The following is an 18,405-nucleotide window of genomic DNA, read 5'->3' on the forward strand; positions in this document are numbered from 1 at the left end:
GTATCAGAGATTAAACTTCTACCTTCTGGAATGCATGAATAAAAAAAAATGGATACACCAACGATTCTCACAATAATCATAGGTGGGCTAGTATCATTGATTCTCTACCTTCTATTGATTTACCAGAATGCTAAGAATTACTGGAAGAAACGTGGAATACCCCAAGTGCCAGGAAGCCTTCCTGTGGTAGGAAACATTTTACCTTTGATACGTCAAACTCAAAATTTATTTACTTTAATAACGGAATTATACAAGAAGAACGAAAACTCAACAATGGTAGGATTGCTACACATGATGAGGCCAGCTATAATACTGCGAGATCCAGAATTAGTGAAAACAGTTATGCAAGTGGAGTTTCAGAATTTTAACCAGAACCATTTTGTGATCAGCATGGATAACGACCCTCTTTTTAACAAAAATCCATTTTTTTCCATTGGAGAATCTTGGATTACTGGTAGGAAACGTCTGACCTACGCATTTTCCAGCATGAGACTGAAAATATTGGTGGAGAGTATTCGTGCAGTGTCCCACAAGCTCGATGCCTACATCTTTAAGCAACTGAAGGGCCAAAACAGGCTTGAGGTGGAGCTGAAGGATCTATTTGCTAGATTCACACTGGAAGCTATAGCGAGTGCTGGTTTTGGTCTGGAAGGTTTTAGCTTTGATGACGAGAAACATCCTGGATCCTTGATAGAAATGTCTGCGAAAGTATTTGAGGCAACTCCCTTGGGCAATATAAAATTTCTCTTGATGATGGCTCTACCTAATTTTAGTAAGACTGTAGGCATCAGCTTCTTGACTGGAGATGTTGACAGGTATTTCCGATCTCTCGTGAAAGAGATCATCAGAGTGAGAAAGGGGGAGACTGTACCTAGAAAAGATTTCTTCCAATTGATGACTGACTTTGAGAAAGCTGAGGGGGATCGAATAGACATTGAAACGATGACAGCCTATGTCCTATCGTTTTTAGTTGATGGGAATGAGACTTCGAGTACTACAATGTCCTTCGTTGGATTTTTGCTGGCACAACATCCTGATGTCCAAGAAAGGGTCAGAAAGGAAGTGAAGTCTGTTTTGTCCAAACATGATAATACCATAAGTTACGACAGTCTCAAAGAACTCAACTACATGGACCAAGCTATAAACGAATCAATGAGATTATATCCAGCTGTTGGAGTATTGGCGAAAGTATGCACAAAGGATACGCAGTTGAGGGGACGCGATGGTTTAATTTGCGATATTGAGAGGGGTACACAAATTATTATTCCTGTAGATGGATTGCAAAACGATGCTATGTACTGGAAGGATCCGGAAGTCTTTGATCCTGAGAGGTTCAGCAAGGAGAATTCCAAAGATATAACCAAGTATACTTTTCTGCCCTTTGGCGAAGGTCCTAGACAGTGCGTTGGGATGAGGATGGCTCAGATGCAGATGAAAGCAGCTCTCACTGCTGTTTTGAATAAATATTCCTTGGAGCTCTCTCCAAGAACTCGCTTACCCTTGACAATGGACCCTTATCAAGGTATCGTGCCAACTCCACTTGGAGGAATATGGGTCTACATTAAACCTCTATGAGAATGAATATTGTAAAATGGACGTTTAATGATAGTTTAGATTTAAAGAAAATTACTTATAAACAAAAGCGGCCAGCAATTTGTATTTTATTTATAAAATAAATAATCTCTATGTAAGGATTTATTACAGAAAAGAAACGTTAAATAAAAAAAAATGCCATGAGAAAGAACTGGAATCATCTAAAATTAACAAATAATAGTTTTAAAACTGATTCTTTGGATTCTCATTCAATGGAAATAATTATTTATTCTAATCTAATTAATGTCAAATTAAGAAAAGAGATTATGCTAAAATAATAAATGATTACAGTATTATTTCAATTAATTATTCAATCCAATGTTCTTTTCTTTCGCAATCAATATTCTTCATTTACTTTGTCAGCTTCCTTTAATAATTATTATTCGACTGTCAACTTTGTGATAGTAACTTTTGATGCTGTAAACAAATGGAATCCAGAAAGTATTATTGCTTAAATGTACAATATTTCTTATAATAAATAATTCTTATCTAATTGCTGTGTATATCTGTGTATACCATTTATAATAAGATTGTGACTGCACTTGATATTAAAGGGGAGCATCTGTTAGTTGCTCAGGGTTTGTGATATTATATCAGACACGATTAATAGTTAACATTACACATGTAAAATTAAACTAGTAACTATTAGATAAACGTATCATTATTTATATTCTTTTCTACACATTAAAGAACTTGACACGTACATACAGTATGTTCCATACACATACACCCTATACCCCGAGACTTCACGCTTATTAGCTGAATAGCGTCAAACTGCGTCAGACTCAGAGTTCAGACTGTGTAGGAAAGAGTAGGGGGGTAAAGGACAGGATACCGTAGAATGTCATAATGTCATAAATAGATATGAAACGCGAAAGAGCGAGAGGTCCACTGGAGACATTGTACAAACTTTCGGTGGGAGAAATTTCGCTTGAAAGAAATGCTGAAAATGACTGTACTAGAAAATGCACAATCTTCATATCTGAATACTGGGTGAACCAATTTGAACGTTCGTAGTTTCATTCGAAAGCTTATGTGACATTATACAAGAAAAGCTCCACTAGACTTTTATTAAATAAACAAATCTCCAAATAAATCCATTGAAAAGAAAAAATAGTTATAGTATGCTCAAACTTTGCTTAAAACAATTTAAATGTTTCGTTCTTAAAATTCCTCATACCAAAAGAAACAGTATACAGTATCTCTGTATTTCTAGTTTTTTTTTTAAATTATCATCGATACTCTACCATATCTCTTGATTCGATCTGCGAGATATCAGATGAGCGAACTTCGAACGAGATTATCACCAAATTCACTCGTACACGGATTAAAACAGAATTCAATGCGATTTTTTTGTATTCGATCTACAAACTCCTTATCATTATTATTATTATTATATAAAAATAGTTTACATTGGCAGAAAGAAAACTTGTATAAACTAGAAAATTCTGTAATTGTGGTTTATGATGAATCACGCAACAAATAATGCCGAGTGCGAATGGAATTGCAAAACTATCGTGTTTGCCTCGGTTGCTCCTGTTATAACTGAATAGTATGTATATATATATATGGAATTGTAGGTATCATGGGAGTTTAAAACTATGCATATGCACGTTTTGTTCGCTGCCGGTGCAAGCGAGGCGCGTAAATTATTGCAAACGAATAACGAAAATTCAGCTTGAGATCCTCAAAGCGTACAAATTAGTGTGCAATTAGTATTGGAAAATCTCGGAACGCGAAGTTGCGAAATCGCCGATTTGCACGGTTTTGCGCATAATACAACTCAGGTGCGATCGTCTGCTCCGCTGAGATTATGTCGAAAGAAACAAATTTTTATACGATTACTGCTGTTAAAGATAAATATGTGAGAAACTATGTTTATTAATTTAATATTCTTACTGAAAAATATATGATTAATTTTACAATAATAGTTGATGAATCATTGAATTGGCAACGCATGATTATCCTTGCAAATTTATATAAAAAAAAATATGATGCTGTTTCTAATCTTGTGAGTTTCGTTAGGAACGCGATAGAAGAAAGGATCTGTGTTCTCTTCAAAGTTTTTCCTTTTACAATGTAACATAATGCACTATAGTGTCGAGTGTCGTGGCTTTTAATTATTCATCAATGACGTTCTTTGCTTTTGGTCGGCTCATCTTTGTCCCTGCGAGCCCGGATAGGGCAAGGAAGGCAGCCTTCGCCACGCTTCGTTGCCATCGACACTTCTCTCATTCTCCTATAGCTATTATTCCTCTCGCTCATTTTTCTTTTCCACGAGTGCTCCATAGGCCCCGCGAGGCACGCTTGTAATTTTCTGATCGCTGCCCTGCGAATAAATTATCATTAATGCAACATGCACTCGTGGCCCTTTGAATTTTATCCTTCCCCGCATGTTTATATCTCGAATCTATCATCAATCGTAAAGCTAAATTGAAAGAATCCAGTTGTTTCTCAGTAATATTCCAGGGGGACTCCTGGCACACAAGAAAGGAAGCTATATATATATATATATATATGTATAATTTCTTTCCGTTGTATCAAGTTTTATCACGACTGCTTTTTAAAACGGGAAAGTTAAATTTAAAGAACCTATAGTTTCTCCCGAAGAAGAATAGAACCTTGGAAAATTCTTTTCGATAAGTCATGCAAATCAAAGGATATCATGCAACATTATTGCAAACGTTCGCGAGCTTCACCAGGAAGAAGAGAGTGACGTTATTTTTCTAACGATGAGAATCGTGTTGTCAAGATGGCTGCCATGCAGGGATTTAATGACGATTCTTATACCGAACCGAACGCTGCAGGAGAGAAGGTGAAATAAAAGCTGTTGGCGAGGCCAGCGAAGCGCGGCGAGCCAAGGCTAACAGAATCAACGAAGCTGGAAAGACCGAGCACGTTTGAGACCCACGAAAGTAGATAATACCAATAGGATGATGCGTCGTCATTCGTGATCCAATGGAAAATCAGAAAGACGTCTTTAAGAATGCTGCAGAAAATATATTACAAAATTAGGAGGAAGCGATGAAAATTATATTGCGCAAATTGCGAGGAAATTTTGGTGTCCCTGTTCCACAGAAACAGGAACACGCGTAATGAACATTCGGAGCAAGAGTGTGTGGTTGCTCAATTCTTAACTCGCTGACCGGTACTCGATCTCCAGCCGGATCTGGTTGTGCGTAGATCGATTAAGATAAAAGTTCTTTGTCCAGGGAAAGGAAAAGAGGAAAAAAGGGAAAGAAACGAGAAAATAGAAATAGAATCCAACGATAATGTTACAATAGGGACAACGGTCAACTGGGTCGAAGAGGCTGGCTGCTTTATCCTTGTTTTTCGCGAGTTCTATTGGCAAACCTACCATTGTTGACCGACCCTCGCCCATTGTTGTTCCTCGATGCGCAACTACTACCTGCAGCAATTGCCTTAATTGAGGTTACAGATCCAGTGATGAGCCACCTGATGACTTCATTTGCATTGTTAGCTTGGATCCTCTCGTCTCTCGACAATTAACCGATTTCTCGACCTGGTCAGAGACCTCTCGACCAAATCAAACGGAAAAACTGTAACGACGACTGCACCCAAACTTTTCAATCAAGTTTAAACGTTGAATCGGTGAGTCACGAATTTTTTAACGATTTCATCAGTGGGTCACGAATCGTTTAATGACTTGTGTTTTATCGGATCGTCAAAATATCGTTAAGACATGCATATATCAACGTGGCTGAATGAGATAAATTTTAACAAAGGGATTTTGGGGAGCTGTACAGAATGTTTCTCGAGTCGTAAAGAAATCTTTGCGGACGTTTACGGGAGAGTCCTTGAGCACGACCCTGGGCTCCAGAGACTAGCGATTCCTGGGAAGGATTCTCTCGATGCTGTATATATATACATATACGAATGGTGGTGATTCCATCGCATTAATTACGCAAACAAATCCTCATACTTGCTACGAGTCACGCTGTGAAAAAGCAAATCTACCGAGATAAGGCTAGTCTGAGTAATGGCTGGCTTTAAGCTCGTTTTCCTAAGAATTATTACCACTCTTATTCTTCTTTTCCAAAGAAACTTTTATTCCTTTTGGAAAATTCGTTAATCTCGAAGGAAAAAATTCTTGATCCTTTTGAATAATGTTATAAACATGGTCCTAATGGTTGGCAAGGGTAAATCAGAATGTGCAACATTATGTTGCTTGCAGTACATTGTTGCAACACACACACACACACACACAAATATATCCTCTATTTATTTTCTTTATATTTTTATTTCTTCCAAACAATTCGTAATTCTTGCGTGTAAGAAAGGATGGATGGTCCTTATTGAATAATGCTATATACGTGTAGTACTGGTAGCTGGCAAGGATAAAGCAACATTATTAGCATGCGCAGTTACTTTATACTGCCTGCAGTGCATTCTTGTAACGGAATTGGACAAAAATTGATTCTTACGCAAAGGATTCTCTTGCATGGATCGACATGAGTTTCCGCGAGTTTTGTACCGTTATGCGGTTTGTCCGTCCAATACGAGGAGGAACGGTATATACCTAAGGTCCGCTTGCGGTTTTTCCGCCAGATGCTTTCCAATCTTTTTCCACTCGTGTACCACCAGTCACACCCTGTTTTTCGATCAGCTAGCCTATGAATATCAACGACATCAAAACGAATCCTTAAAAAAAGCGTCAACATCATCATTTAACTCTTCGATTTTGGACAAGTTTGTCCTTCTTTTAAAAACTTTTTCCCATCGTGTATACCACCAGTCACACCCTGCGTGTTCCGATTAGATCCTATGAACATCAATGAGATCAAAATGAATCCTATATATATGTAAGAGGACTCAACATAATTTCATTCCAGACTTTAATTTTAAATATTTTTTCATCCTTATTCTACATTCTGCATATTCACCAGTAAAATACTCGAGTTGTATAGTAACCAATTATAGAAGATTTGGCAGAAAGAGATCCAAGTATGGTCACGCCGAGGAATTGTATACATGTAACTGTACAAGGAACGTGCAATTATGTTGGCAGAACTCGTAAAAAGGGTACACGAGAGCCACTATTCTGCACTAGTACCAGACTTTTTTAGGATCGTTAAAGAACAGTCAACGACGCCATTTTATACCGTTATAAGATGCTTAATCCGATTTGCATCATCTTGCATAGAGTTTTACTGAAAGTGAAGCGATATCTTGAAAGAATGACATAGGATTAGACATTTTTGAAGGTTCTTCCGGAATTTTAGCTCCTGCGTCCGAAGACATCCACTGATATTTATTTACGGGATAAAGAGCTTCCTCGAAGAACCAAGGCAAACATTTACCGAATAACATTGAAGATCCCGAAGAACGTTAGGATTAGCAACGATCAAAGTCGAGTTTTCCGGAATTTCACTTGCTCCGCTAAAAGACACCCACTGCAGATATTCCCGTACGGGACAAGCTTCCTCAGAGGATCGTCCCATGTCTCTATCAAGCAAAACTTTGGAAGGACATAGTTTTCTCCCGTATTTCCTCGATGTTGACGAGGAAAAGTGCATATTCCTTGGCTTTTAGCCATAAGATCGAACCATGTCTAATCATTAGGCGAAAAACAGGATTCCTTAAAAGGTTGAGGCTGGGATTGCTCGTTGCTGATCCTTGGAGAGCAACGATCAGAGCCCGTACGTAGCACGACTCGTCCGTGATCGCTTCCCGAGTGATTCATTGTCCTCCTGCACCGAGTTACCCGTGACTTACATCAAGGATGCCTGGGGCTCTCATTGTCCGACGCGGATAAATGACGATGCTGCGTCATCCCAGCAATGATCGTCACGCAACCGATTGAGATCTCAGGCGACTTTATGCTTCCCTATCGATTACCTATACCTTCTACGCGTGTATAAATATCCATTTTCAGAGAACCTCTCCCTCATGACGAAAATAAACAATTTTGCAGGATTCTCCCTTGCTGAAAATATGACGCAATTTATGGCAATACAATCTCTGCCATCGCGAATCCTCTAGAAAAGTGCCTCGTGGTCGTTATAATCCCATGGCAATAATCTTATAAACCCGAAGACTCGACCATCAGAGGTCAGTGACATTAGGATTCTTATTGCGTAATTCGACATTAACACGAAAGAAGACAGTTAGAGCTTTTCTTATAAATTTTATAGAGCTATGGGAAGATGGACAGAAAGGATTTAGTCCTTGGTACCAAAAGTTTTTTTACGAGTCACTACAATTCTTTGTTCTTGGAACTAGTGGTAATTCTTTTGGTATATTAAATTTGCAACGTGTATAGATTTTTTTGCATTAGACATATTACTATGCGGAGAAGACTAATTGAGTCATGAGAAAGACAAATGTGAAGGGTGAAGCAAAAGAAATCCTTCAACGTGAATTCTCTAAAAAAGTACCTCGTGGTCGTTAATCCCATGGCAATAATCTTGTAAACCCGAAGAGCTAGCCAACCATCATAGGTCAATGACCTTAGGATTATTATTGTGTAACTTTATATCAACACGAAGGAAGATAAAGTTTTTCTATATAAATCCTATGGAACTATGGGAAGGCAAACAGGAGGAAGTTTAGCAATTGGTACCAAAATTATTTGAACAAGTAATTACAATTCTTTTTTCCTGGAACCAGTGGTCAATCTTTTATTGCATTAAATCTACACGTATATCGATTTTTTCGTGCAAAATATTATTTTGCGTAAAAAACTAATCGAGTTATGAGAAAGACAAATACGAAGAGTGAAGCAAAATAAATAAATAAAATTCTTTATGGAAGCGAATAATCGATGATAGGCAAATAGTATGCAACAAGACTTAGCAGAAGGATCGGATTTAATCGATGATGCAAACGCGGAAGATGCCAGCTGCGGATAATTCGTGGCAAAAAAAGCAGCGTGTAATTTACTGCAGAAGCAAAAAATGCAAAAAGAAACGGAATGGTCAAGGATTAAGACTGGAGTTATCATGGAAGCTAGGCGAGAGAAGTGAACGAACTTGGAAGGATTTCAGTACCACGATTATTTTCATCATTTCGATCAGCGATTCATTTCCAAGTGTCCGATCGTTCGCCAGGCGTGACAAGACAGCTTCGTAATTATCGATTAACCGTAAATTTCGATTTTAACCAAAAACGCGGCGAAATTTGTTATTTAAAACCAATTAATGCTAAAATTACCGAAGAATTTTTTATGCACGTGTATTTACGTTTAAAAATCATCATTCGATCATTAGACGGTAGTTTCGGTGTAAAAGTTATTTTTCACCTTAGCGAGATCTTTGTTAATTATTACCACGATCGGTTCTGCAATTATTCTTTTACACGGGGCTCTGTTAAATGCGATCGTTAATTACTGCATCTACTTTATTAATTAGCAATAATAAAAGTACATAATTTTGCAAATTACCTGCATAATTTCTATACAATTATCTTACCTACTTTGCGTACTTTTTTCATTATTTACGAACTTTTGCACGCCACAATTGCTGATTAGTTTCTATTGTTTATCAACCAATTCGCTTAATCAGTGAGAAAAAATTGAATTGGAAGAACAATGGCTCATCATCGCCCTGAAAGAGGCATAAAAAAGATTAAGGTCATGCGAATCTAGCTAGTTTGTCACCTTAGGAACTTCACACATCCGAACGATCCTGTTTATTCGCATTATTAACGAGCAGAAATTGTTTATTTCAAAATTTAATTTCTTAATAAAAATCTCAGTCGCACTACATATACGTATAGCAGCTGGATGCAAGAATTTTCTATATTTCTGATACATCGTCGCGTTTAAATCAACCACTTACCTCATACAATCTATAAATATATATATCAACAACTACATAAAACATTTTTCTCGAAATTTCCACTATTTCTTGGCCTCAAGGAAGTTTCACCGCGTCACAAGGACAACGATAAGCAAAAAAGGAAGGATTTCCAAATGCATTTATAATTGTGAACATAGAAGAACATATACAGGATGTATCAGCAATGATGACTTTATTTTTAACCACATACTCTTGAGAATAAACTAAGTGGAAAAGTTGTATACTATAAGATCCGTAAAAACATCATTGCTGATAACCCTGTATATGCTATATATAGCGTTTCACGATGATCATCTCGAGTACACAAATATGGCAACAAGGTTCCTCATACGGGATTACCTAATTAGTCGACGGTGCCAGAGTTGAGTAACGGTCGAGTGGAAGCGAAATATTGCGTAATTTGGCGAAAGGACGTTTCGGACTCGGGGATTTACGATGTTGCGTGCTTACAGGACACCCGTTGGACGCGTGGGCGTGGAAGGGAGGGAAGGAGCATAAACCAGCCGAGAGCGGATATTTCGCATAGATAAATTTACCCGAGTGATTCAACGCGACGCGAACACGGCTGGCCGCGAGTCGGTCCATGTAAATGTGAGTTACACGCACGATTACATCTCCGGGGACCTTGCTCGGCCCTTCCCGATATAGCCCCCCCCCCCCCCTCCACCACTCGTGATTTATCGACAATTTTCCTCGGTAGCCGAGACAAACCCTTGTACCATCGTCCTTTCACAGGAACTTCCTGCTAATTCGAAGAACCGATGCTTCCCGCCCTCTGAATTCTTCATTTTAGTCATTTTGTATCGTTCTCCATCATCCAGGAACGTTCGAGGAACGTCCTATCGATCAATCCAGATTAAAACGCGAACCAATGATCGATTCGAAGCGTGAATTTGCCGAAATGATGAAAATTTCTCGACGGAACTATACGTTCGCAGGATCGTGTGCGAACAAGAAGGACGATGAACAAACGCGTGATTCCTGAATGAAAGTCTTTGTGGTCTGATTAGCGCGATACTCGAGGAAAGTCCGTATAACCTTAAGGAGTGTTAAATGGCCGTCGATGGAAAATAAACAGCTCGGCTGGCACACGCGAGAATAGTATCCCGCGAGGAGTCACTCGGGAGAGAATGAGCATGCGCGAGCAACAAAAAAACACTTTCCTCTCGTTGGTTTCTCTTTCCTGAGGAAGACACGGTTTGCCCATTCCGGTAAGACACGATTAGAACACAATGAACTTGAGCCTCCTTGGATACTACCGGATGTTTTCCACTTATTCTTCGATATATATATATATATATATATAATGTGTATATTGTTAGATGTCACCTTGACAATTAGCAGATTTTTCTGTAAAATTTATTCTACTAAAAGTAATTGGTATAACTGTATATATTTCGTAGGATGCACGAGTGTTGTATTTTTTTATATCGATAGATATATATGTTAAAGTGATTTTTCCAACATACTTTGTTTTTTCTTCTTCCGGAATTTGTACAAAGAGAGAGAAGAATGGCTACTAATTTGTATTTTTAAAGGGTTGGGTAAGATACTTTGAGAAAATTAATAATTGCTGGGAGCACGAAGGACGGTGATTGGTCGAGCAACGAAAGAGAGAGAGAGAGAGAGGCGCATCGCGATTAAATCGTTTTCAGTAATTATTTTTAACCACCGTGCAATCCGCTCGCTATAACATAATTCTGCTGGTTGCGAGTGGTCGGGCGACCTTGGGTGTTCAGAGACCTTGAGATAAAGCAGCCAATGGGGAAGGATGATACGGGTTGAAAAATAGAGCGACGTGAGTTTAAGGGGCGCGGAAAACAATTTTACTGCACAGAGAAGATATAATTAATTTCCTCGACTTGGATTGCATTATTAAGGGCATCACGAACATCGGTAATTACCGGCATATATATATATAAATTAAGGATTAGCGCAGCCATCCGGCTGAATGTCAACGTCCAAAGTGACGGAACGCTCTACATTTTACGAGTCCCGAGGAAATAAAGCTGCAATTTACGAGCGGGCTCTCCCATATTCTCGGCCCGGAGCGGAACGAACGACGAAAAGTAAAAGTCTGAAAGCGCCGCGCCGCGCCGTGCAGCGACGCAGAAGGGGACTTTCGATTCGTCAATGTCCGCAGGAAAATCTCACCTCGCACCTCTTCATCATCCCCGACTCGCTCGCTTCATTTCTAATCCCACTCGATCGTTCCGTTGATGCACTTTGAGCTCCAATCAAGTTTCAATGATTCAAAGCAAAAACACAAGCAGAATAAGTATTGTCCCTAGGTTCGCTCTATCGTATTTCTTCATCTTTATGCTGCAGGACCTCAAAAATAAAAGAACATCCACGCTCGGTCGATGTTGATGAATTTTCGTTTGATTTTCTCTGAATATTTGTTAAATTCTTCTATATATTTTTTATAGCGGGATTAAATTTCAACTCGTCGGATGGTTTGTTTGTTTGAAATATTAGGGGGGATGATGAATAGAAAAATCTTAAGGTGTTGAAAAAATTTATTGTTCAACGATAGATTATTTTTTATACCCGTGGATTTTGAAGCGTGCGCGAAATCCGTCTGCAGATTCGTTTGATAAAGGGGACACTGTTGCTCGGCGGGAAAACTTTCGACAAAGGATACTCATCCGTTTATCCGACTCCGCGGTGTGCCCTTTGACCCAGAACGCAGTGATATTTTTCATCAGAGTGAAATTCCGGTAAGGTGGCCGCGCGGTAAGAGGCTGAAAGTGCACGCCGCTGTGTGGATGATTCGAGAGAGGTGCAAGTGGAAAACGTGGCTAGCACGATTAGCGGCCAACATTTCTACGCCAGCAGGCGGAAATACGAGAAAAAGTACGTCCTTGCCTCTGTCGCGTCTTCATTCGCCAATATATCAAATTAAGTCTGCGTCGAAGGGATTTTTTATCGAATGATATCTATACACGATGATTTAAAGGATATGGTCGTTTCGATGAACGAGCAACTTGAAATAAAAAATATAACGCAAAAAATTTGTGGATTTTTCAACATCAACATTAAATCTATTTATAACCGAGAAAAATCTACGTCGATATGACCGAGTGTAAATATTGAACGAACGTGTCTCGAACACGTTCCATCGAAAATTCATCGTACAGAAATACAGCGAAACGTGGCTGATTGGACGAAGCGGCTCTTCTCTATTCATCGATGTCTTTACGGCAGCCGCGGCGTGGCGCGACGCGGCGCGGCGCGCCACTAGAGAATCTGGGTCATCCACGTTCACCTTCCACTCTGCCAGTGTCTCCCGTGGAAGGTCGCCGCTCGTCTGGAAAGCCAGCGATTCTTATTTTCCCTTTCGGTAACTCGCTGCGATTCGCACTAACGCGATTAACCGTATAGCAACGGAATCCTTCCAACGCTGCGCGATGATAAATTGGACCAGTTTGACCGCTCCTGCCCGCGCGCGCGCGCGCGCGCCACGTTTTTCTCTTCAACATCGCCCGCTTGTCATCTTAGCTGCTTTCGGTTAATTAAGCAGATGTCACGATCCTATCGCCTAGCTGGATTCCCATCGTCAACCTTGAATATCATTTTTATCCGAATATCTCTACGCTCGGTGGCTCCAGCGTATGATATTTTAAATTGAACGTTCCTGGAACGTTCCAGGGATGTCTCGACAGAGTTAAATCATAATAAAAAGGTTTTTCAAGGAATTTTTAACGCGAGCACTGCAGTTCGAGATATTGAGTAAAAAAATTCAGCACTCGTGGCCGGCAGAGCTCGATGAAACTTCTGATCTATGGATAATTTCACACGAGTGATATTCTTAAGAATAATACACATATATATCAATCCAGATAATTGAAACTTTCCTCATAATCGTACGGTAATCGATTCAGCATCCGATTCGGTGAAACTTATTAATTGCTTTCGATTCAAAGCGGTTTTAAAACTCGAATCGCTCTCGATTAACGAGATTCTCCCTCGGTTATCAAGTAGAATCACTGTCATCATACGCAGCATTGTGCATTAGAAAGCGTGATTCGCCTCAAAAGCATCCACTTTGTCTATCACCGAGCCACACGCTCTCTTTCCGAAGCCAAAACGTGACATTAATTTTAACAAATCTGACAAGGAAATCTTTCCGAGTCAATGTGAAATACTTTATTTATAGATGAGCATTGTGACCCTATTTACAATGAAGAGCAAGTAAGGAAAATTGAAATTAAACAATTGTTCATTTTCGAGTGCTTCAAACTGCAAATATATTGACCAGAGACATTCCCTCCCAAAGTAAAACTTGAAAAATCAACAAAATTCTGCACTTTCCGTACGGTATTTCGTAGCAACTATTAAAATTACATCCCTGTTTTACCTTAAAACGCTCGAACGTATAGTGAAATGAATTACGTAAAAAACCACGAGTGATATAACGAGAATTCTCTGCAGAGTTTTCATCCAAGACAGTTTAATTCCAATAGAGACATTTTTTCGCGAATAAAGCGCATTGTGCAGGTGGATTCGCCGCTTGGAAAGCACCATTCGTGCGAAATTCTCCACTTTTATCTGATATTCCGATAGATTCCTCCGCGTGGGATCACCTGCACCCGCGAGCAACGAGCGAGCGAGCGACGAATCGTGGAAAATTTAAGTATACGTTTTTCATCGAGCCAACAGTGTGATTCTCGTAATTGACCCTCGAGAGGCTAATTAGTTATCACGCTGACAAATTAGAAAGTGTTCTTTATACTCACACGTCGGTAGCTGTTGAGGTATTTGCGCTGCATTTCCACTGCTCAGCCTCGTCATTGTGATCTGAAACAATGTGAGAAAGATGAAATTTCCAGTGAAATTTTTTCAACATTTATTTATGTGGGATTTATAAGGATTTTTGGCACTTTGAAAAAAATATAAGAAGGGGAGGGGGAGAACGGGGGTGTTAGTAGTGGTGAGCTCATTCACTGTACGGATTACGCGCGAAACTTGGTTGACGAGAACGAGTTACTACAATTGGTCATGTGACATCATCGGCGCCTCTATAGTGAAACCAATGACGAAAGCCGGCCAAGAAATTTATGCTATATATATATATATATAGAAAAATGATGATTTATCCGGGAGAGAAAGGATAAGATGCAAAACAAATAACGTTGTTATAATATTAGCTTTAGGCAAAAAATTTTAAAATCTATCAACGTTAAATCCCACCATTTTCAAGAAACAAAAAACAGTTTATTTTTATCGAAGATTGAAAATTTTAAAATGAATGAATTATAACACTGTCGAATAGTGGAAAAACCAGGTCACCGAAAGAAAGCTGCCATCATTCGACAAACGATCTTGCAAAATAGCCATTTACCAGGCATAAACGGACCAAATTAGCAACATTTGCCAAGTTGGTTTAAGAAAATTATAGACTTCTTTCGTCATTCCAACCTTTTGTCTCTTTCCATCTGGCTCGCCAACTTTAGTGCCCCAAAGCTGTTCTGTCAAATGTTTTTTTAATGATAATTCAACGCCAATTTATTATACATGCGATACGCGTTAACTCGCCTCACACGAAAATTGCAAAAATTTTCTATTCTTTTTGCTTCACTAGAAACGATAGGCAACAGAGATGGATCTTTCTCTTGTATATTTTCAACTTGGGAGTTTTAATCTTGAAAAACGTTCATACTTCTAAAAATTCGTCTAACGATTAAAATATTAGTTAACGATCACAGTGTAAAAACGCGATTGTTGTGTTGTACGTTCCTGTGCTTAGAAAGGCCAAAGGCAAAAGCCTCAAAAATTCTCGGAGCCTCTGAGTTATTACATTGATTTCACTTTAAAACTTAATAAACTATGAAATTAAACGATTCGTAAAGCGCATATACCGTTGAAAATCGATAGATTTGCGATTAATGATGAATAAGGGGAAAATGTTTTATTAATGATTGGACGATGAAAGGGGGGATCGCGAGAAGGAGAGATTGCAAAAGTCGAGTCGAATGGTGCTCGTGGCATGGCAAAGCGAGGCAAGCAAGGGCAGCACACCGCTAAACTCCCTCGACACAGTTTTCATTCCACACTCTGTACAACACCTATCCGATTTAGGTATCGATATAGAAAAACGAGTCGGCTCGTGTGACCGAGTGCTCGATACCACTCGATTGGCTTATCCACCGTGTAATTGCTCACTTCTAACTTACTTCTTTCGCACACTTTATCTCGTTACTGCAAAATTCAAAGCGCGAGTATATTCCAACGAAATTTAATCCAATCGCGACGAAAAGCAAAACCAACGAATCTCCTTTCGTTTCTACTAATCAACTCGCACGTTGCATTGCGTAATAAACCCTTAAACAAACACTTGAACCACGTCCAATTTAACCAGTGCTCGCAATGTGACTATAAGGACTCTTTCATCATTCTTTCGAGCAAACATTGCAATTTTTAAGACTCAAAGTCTCCTTTCCAATTTTTCTCGTCGCTCGATGTTGAGAATATTTTAAAATTCAACGTTTGAAGCACTGCATATTTTCTCAATTTAATTGACTCGCGAAAACGGGAATTGAATAATACATTTTTAAAGAATAGAATTTTATTTTTTCCTTTGGTAATAAAATATTTTAATTTAATGCTAGAAAATTAGATAGTTATAATTAATTATTGTTTTTATAGTGGGAGGGGGGGGGGGGTGGGAGACTTTGATAAACTTTGGCTTAATTTGCCAGCAGTTATTGTAACTCGGTCGAAAATGTAGTTAAAGGAGATGGAGTTTTTAAAGCTGAGCCAGATGGTTTGCATTAGTCAAGCAGCATGCGGTCCTCGTGCAAGATGGTAAAGTCCTTGGAGTTTTTAACACTGGAATTTTTCTCTCGAAGCAATCGGTATACGACCTGACGATGAGTTTTCTGCATTATCTCACCCGGTGAAAATTGATCGTGCGCCTGACCCTCGAGGGCTAAATGACCATTAGCGCTTGGGATCTGGGATCCAATGCCATCCGAGAAAACACGCACGCCCCCTCTCAACTGTAACTCAACAACGTGACTCTCCTACGAAAAAGAACATCGCAGACTAGCAGTAACATCGAGTAAATTATTAATATCCCCTAAAAAGCTTATATTATTACCGCAAAACGTCATCGATGTCCGCACTTCTAAAAATCATTATTCCCAGCCCCATCAGTGTTCCAACGAGCAACATCAACATCAATTTTACTGAATTCTTCAAAAGAAAAAAAGATACTAAGAGACAGTAATGCTTGTATCCATTTTTATTACCCATGTAATCTCTATTATCGTAATTACCAGTATACCATTAAAACCAATAATCACCAATGTCATTTGGACAGAAACGACTGATGTACTCGGAACTCGTGTTTTTTTACCATACAAACTTTACCTGAATAACTTTGTTGATACTACTCACAACGCTTCGCGAGAAACTGCGTATCGTACGTAATACGACTTACTCAGAAATTTCCTGATGTCAACAAACTTGTGTTATTGTAGGGAATAAATAACTTTGTAGATCAGACTTAATTCTTTCTGTGAAAAACAATCAAAACTAAACTACATTGTGTACATATTCTCAAAAATCTTCGAGAGAAAAGTTCGCGTGAACGAAATGTAAACAAAATAAAAATCGACAACAAACGTAAGGAATGAATTAAGCATCAGTGGTTCATTTCTTGGAATGGAAGGACAATAATCTGTAGAAAAAGAAATGATCACGTCAGTGGGAAAACCATAATACCAAGTGGAGAATTGTGCAAGAAAAATCGAGTGAATCACAACGAGAAAACGTTCCCAAGCATATCGAGCGTTGAGTTTCCCGTAAAGTGGACTCAATTGTAACCTTATACGGCCGCTGACGTGGCATCCAGCGAATCTGTCGCGAGCGAAGCGTCCACTCGGTATGTTTTCATCCCGGGCAGATCATCGCAATTACACGCTACAAATCCTTATGCAGGAGCATCGCTACTTTTTTCGCCAATCAAGCATTGAAAACACGCCCGGTTTCTTACGGAAACTCCTCTCTAATTAAATCCGCCATTGCTTCTCCCCCACTCGTATACTTCTCATTAATATTTTTTTTGTATTCCCGACAAAGAAAATTAATTTTCAATCGAAATATACGCTGAATAAAGCGCACTTTCTGGATCAGGTTTTTCACAAGGGCTATAATTAAATTATTTTCGTGTTTATTTGGTCGTGGGGAGATGCGTGGTCGTTATGCAAATGTAATTTGGTCGATGGTGAGAGTCCATCGGTTGCATCGACGCATTAAACTGGCAAAATACGTCAAGCTTGGGTAACGAAGTGGTAATTAAACGTCAGTTTCACTATCCGGCAGTTATTGAAGTCAATAAATGCTCTGGCGAACGTTGCGAGGATCGAGCGTCTCTAAAAGCCTACTTGGGAGCAGTCCGAACCTGTCCGAGGTAGTCCGAGCCAGTCCGATCACTTTCTTCCCATCTACGCGCGGCTCCACGTGCAATATTCCACGCCAATTTCCGTTTTCAAGAAGTCACTCACCGCAACCGCGTAATTAATAAGCTCGTACGTCAATAACTTAACTGGACAACCAAGCAATTTGTATACATCTCGCGAACGGTAAATATATAACAAATAAAAATCAAAATACAATTAACTTTTGGAGAATCAAACAAGAAGAAAAATTATATAGAACTATTGGAAAGGTTTGAGACCGTATCAAAATAAAATTCTACGTGACGTTGACGTGCACTGGAAAATTTGGGGATGAGTCTTTTTTTGTTTACATCGTTTTGATGTGACCATAGGCTTCTTACGTGCACATATATGATATACCGAGATTCGTATTCAGTGTATAAATGGGTAATTGGATCAGGAGGTGATGTAGATGACGTCTCGCGGATTTTGCGTGGGTCAACGAATCCTTGAAAGCTCCCATTTATACCTTTCTCACCACAATCATCGTTCTCGCATTTCTAATGATTCCTGATCACGCTCGATGACGTCACTCCTGTATCGCTCGC

General features: G+C 39.1%; 2 protein-coding genes across 2 annotated transcripts in view; one reads left to right on the top strand and one right to left on the bottom strand.

Moving 5' to 3' along the window:
- pio (piopio) overlaps positions 1 to 18,405 on the bottom strand; it is a 63,302-nt gene that overhangs the window by 35,533 nt on the left and 9,364 nt on the right. The window contains exon 3 of the mRNA XM_066741413.1: positions 14,153 to 14,213. Coding sequence (XP_066597510.1) covers positions 14,153 to 14,213 — 61 coding nt within the window. The remainder of the gene's footprint in view (positions 1 to 14,152; positions 14,214 to 18,405) is intronic.
- Positions 45 to 1,933, top strand: LOC136782179 (cytochrome P450 6j1-like). Its single transcript, XM_066741411.1, has one exon. It carries the CDS (start codon positions 49 to 51, stop codon positions 1,573 to 1,575), a length of 1,527 nt encoding a protein of 508 aa, XP_066597508.1. The 5' UTR covers positions 45 to 48; the 3' UTR covers positions 1,576 to 1,933.

This window comes from Prorops nasuta, unplaced genomic scaffold, assembly GCF_024137725.1.
Source record: "Prorops nasuta isolate Cenicafe-Biocafe unplaced genomic scaffold, Cenicafe_Pnas_1.2 PNAS00025, whole genome shotgun sequence".
In the NCBI taxonomy this organism is placed as follows: domain Eukaryota; kingdom Metazoa; phylum Arthropoda; class Insecta; order Hymenoptera; family Bethylidae; genus Prorops; species Prorops nasuta.